General features: G+C 35.6%; 1 protein-coding gene across 3 annotated transcripts in view; it reads left to right on the top strand.

Annotated features, from left to right (window-relative positions):
• Positions 1-3,434, top strand: part of LOC101856121 (protein SMIM7 homolog) — a 31,801-nt gene extending 28,367 nt beyond the window's left edge. For all 3 annotated transcript variants that reach the window (XM_013086687.2, XM_013086686.2, XM_035971751.1), the window contains one exon: positions 906-3,434. In XM_013086687.2, the coding sequence (XP_012942141.1) occupies positions 906-921 (16 nt within the window). In that variant the 3' untranslated portion in view covers positions 922-3,434. The remainder of the gene's footprint in view (positions 1-905) is intronic.
• The last annotated feature ends 364 nt before the right edge of the window (positions 3,435-3,798 follow it).

Raw genomic sequence — 3,798 nt, 5'->3', positions numbered from 1 at the left:
TATTTTTTTTTAATTATTTTTTTTTTGCTGGAGGTATCTATGATTGTGTTAGGGAGCTATGTTCACTACGCAATTTTGTTAGAATAACTTCGTCTCTTCTGGAAAGACCTGGAGGTTTTTGTGGAACTAGCTTGGGCATTATTAAGTCTTGTCAGTTTGTTAGTGTTTGAGCGCTTAATCAGCTGCTTGCACTGTATGCGTCGCGGGAAGCTGAAAATGTTTCTGAGTGTCCTATGGTCTGCTGGGGTAACAATAATATACTGGTGTAAAGCGCATAGAGCTGGCTGTAGAGCGGGGTTATGCGCTATATATTTGCTATTTATTATTATTATTATTATTATTATTATTATTATTTTTATTATAATATTATTAGTAGTATTATTTTCTAGTGCTGCTAAAAAGACAAGCATCTGCTGCTTCCTCCATCCACTCATGCTTTCAGAGAAGTCTTGTTTGTTGGGTTCTTTTTTTTTCCCCACTACTCTTTTTTTTAGAGTGACGGGGAGGAAGATTTTATAAAACGGTAAGTGTTTTTTGTTGTTGCTGCCATTGGCACTTTTTAGATCATTTAAGAGGCCGGCTGCTTCCGCCCAGATTGAGTGGGTTATACAGCATCCCAGCAGACAGATGGAGGAGTTGAGTTATCCACTTCTGCTTGCCAAAATGAAGTTTGTAACTGCCAAACCACATTTGCTGGTAGAAATAGAGTCTTATTGTTGGTTTGGCTCGTAGAATTATAGAACAGTTATGGTGTAATTTTAAATTTGACGCAGAGATAGGTCTTACAAAAAACGGAGAGTGACATTAAAATGGTATATAATTTTTATGCCTTTAAAAATTCAATTGTGGTGTTACAAGTGCTGTTGGTAATCCCACTATGCTTTTTGTTTTTCCTTTCATTTCAGATTCTTCAACCACTGAGGAACACCATACCATCCGTTGTTTCACACTGCATCTGGGTAGCATTGACTGGAATGTCCTGTTTCCTTTCTTACTTAATTATTTTGGCAGTTTGTTGTGCATAAGACTGACTGTGATTAAACATTTCAAACTTGGTCCATCAATTTTTGCTCGTTTGTACCGGTTTGTGCTGTGTCTCTAAATTTTATTTGCCCCTCTCAGATCCCTGTGCTGTTTGTAGACATTAGGGAATCATGAAAGAGCTTTTCAAGGTCTCTTAATGCTTTAGTCTTTGAAGTAGAAGTTTCTGTCAGAACAGCTGACGAGGATGCCGGTTGATGGACCCTCGGGCATGGTTTGCTTCTCCTGTTCGTTCTCAGTGTCACTTTTGTTCTGATCTTTTCCTGACACAATGAGGTGGATATACTAGGCAGCTGTAAAGTACAACTATACAATAAAGAAATTAGGAAAATGCAAAAAGGACCTTGTTGCTTAAGGGAATTGTAGAAAAGACCAAAAAAACCCCAAAAAACAAGCAGAAAGAGAAATAAAAATATATATGGGAATTGTGTAACCTGCCAGAAAGTCGTTTGAAATCAAGAAATGTGTTGTGACTGTTATGAAGAGTCTCACCTCTCCACCCTGTTTCGGAAGAATTAACCTTGACTTGTGGGCAGCAGGAAGTAAGCAGGTCACAGTTTGTGAGGGAGGTAGAGATAATCCTAGCCTTGTTTTAAGGAATTTCTCTTTATTTATGCATTAGTTTCCTTTCATCTACAGCTGAACTGACGTATGAGTATGACCAATAATTTACCCACTTCTCGGTTTTTAAAATTTTGCAAACTGAATCTTGTGAAGCATCCCAAAAGATTAGGATTAGGATGAATTATTTGCTCTAGTAGATAGTGTGTTTATAAATATAAAAAAAGACTTTCAATAAAATGTTTGGGTGGAATGTAGGCTTCATGAGAGGTTTCTTATTTCTGATGGCTTTCTACCCTCTATAACTATAAGTTAGCTGTGATATCCCACCAGATTGGGGTTTGGCAAAAAAAAATACATGAAAAATTGATCTTGTCTTTACTTTAATATTTACACAGTGTCGTTTGGAGCTCAAAAGGAAAAGAAAAAAACAAAACGTCAAGGATTATTTCAGCACTTTGACTTATTCTTGTTATCTCATGTTATCTCTTGTCTTCTACTTGGTGAGCATGAAATTCTTGTTTGCCTCACTACTAGTACTAGGGAGTGAATTATTGATGTTCATTTAAAAGCAATGTAAATGCTTATATTATTATTATTAATTGCAGTGTAATGGATTGGTTATGAGGGTTTTTTTTTAAAAGAGAGGAGTGTTTTCTATTGTACATATATAATTATATTCGGTCAACTGTGACTATCGTCCTCGCTTGCAGGAATTCTTATATATATGTGTGTTGGCTGAGAACTAGATTTGAAGTCGTCAAATTAGGGACAACATCTCAGGGCAACTAAGGGGAAAATTGTTAAAGTGGGTTTTTTTTGTGGTTTTTTTGTTTTTGGTTTGTTTTTGTTTTTTCAAAATTATAAATGTTGGAGTTTAATGTCATACAAATTGCAAGCTCGACATGCGTTTTGTGGGAAGAACACCTTGCTCTCTGTCAGATCATGAGGCTACCCTGGGTAAGTTGGTCAACTACCTATGCTAGACCTATATTTCTATCTGCTGGTATTTGAAAAATATATGACCAAATAAAGGAGTCATTTGCATTCATTGTAGTTGTAGTTCAGATCACAACCATGGTGTTTGTCCTTCCCACTGTTTTCATTGTGTTGGTTTTATGTATTAGAACATGATTTCATTTTTCTCTCAAACTATTTTTCTTCCTGTTGCATAAAGTATTTGAAAGCTTAGAATGATTTTTTCTATCATTGCAAGGGGTTTTCAACTTTTTTTTCTGTCTTTTTTTTTCTCAATGTTCAGGTTTACATTGATATATTGTTACATTTCACATTGATGATGGATCATAGTAATGCCAATATTTAATATTATTATGAACTACATATTACCAATTGTCACAGTGAGTTACACCGCATTTTTTCTCTGAATCAGGTTTTGGAGCATCTTATAAAATTTGTTTGAAAGGTTGAACAATCGGTCCGTTCTTGACTTGTTATGTGTTGAGCTCAGGACAAGATACACAAATTTTAATTCAAAAAGACTTTAGCACAAGCATGAGAAATAAACCTTGTCATTCATTGCATTAGGTATACAATTCAGTTTTTTTAAGTGGGTGGTTGGCGGGTGCTCTGGTGTGGTTTGCTTCTTCTTTCCTGAATGCTCACTCTGACTCTCAATCTATTGTGCATTTTGCTTTGGACAGAACATACAAAGTATGTTTTTTGCTTATGTGTGCGTCGTTCGTTCTTCTTGCTCTCATTCTACAGAAATGATCCATTAATCATGGTGCATGTACTGTATTATCAAAAATGCCATTGACACTGTACATATCATTGGGAAGATTCTGAAGGATTAAACTTTCTATTTGAACATACATGCCGCTTTTTAAAAAATTGTTTTTATGAAGTTGGAGAATGCCACTGAATAGCACTATTTATTTACTCATATCTATAAAATGATGCATACATCTTATCTTCTTGTCTCTCCCATCCATCTTTATTGACCCTATCCGTACGCCCTGGTGTCATTTTGTACCCCGGGGTTGTATTTTTCACATTTTAGTATTTTTTAGAATACTTCTAGTACGAAGATCTCTGAAACTTTCAGTGTTTCTCAAAAAATCATTTTTGACAGACTGCTATGCAAAGCGTATGGATCAGATTAACAAGTAAGTACACTTCTGCTCTGGAAAGTGGTGGCACAGAGTTCCCCACGTCGTATTGATGCAATAGTATTAT

Source organism: Aplysia californica, unplaced genomic scaffold (genome assembly GCF_000002075.1).
Source record: "Aplysia californica isolate F4 #8 unplaced genomic scaffold, AplCal3.0 scaffold00492, whole genome shotgun sequence".
Taxonomy (NCBI): domain Eukaryota; kingdom Metazoa; phylum Mollusca; class Gastropoda; order Aplysiida; family Aplysiidae; genus Aplysia; species Aplysia californica.
This window is presented reverse-complemented; position numbering and strand designations above follow the sequence as displayed.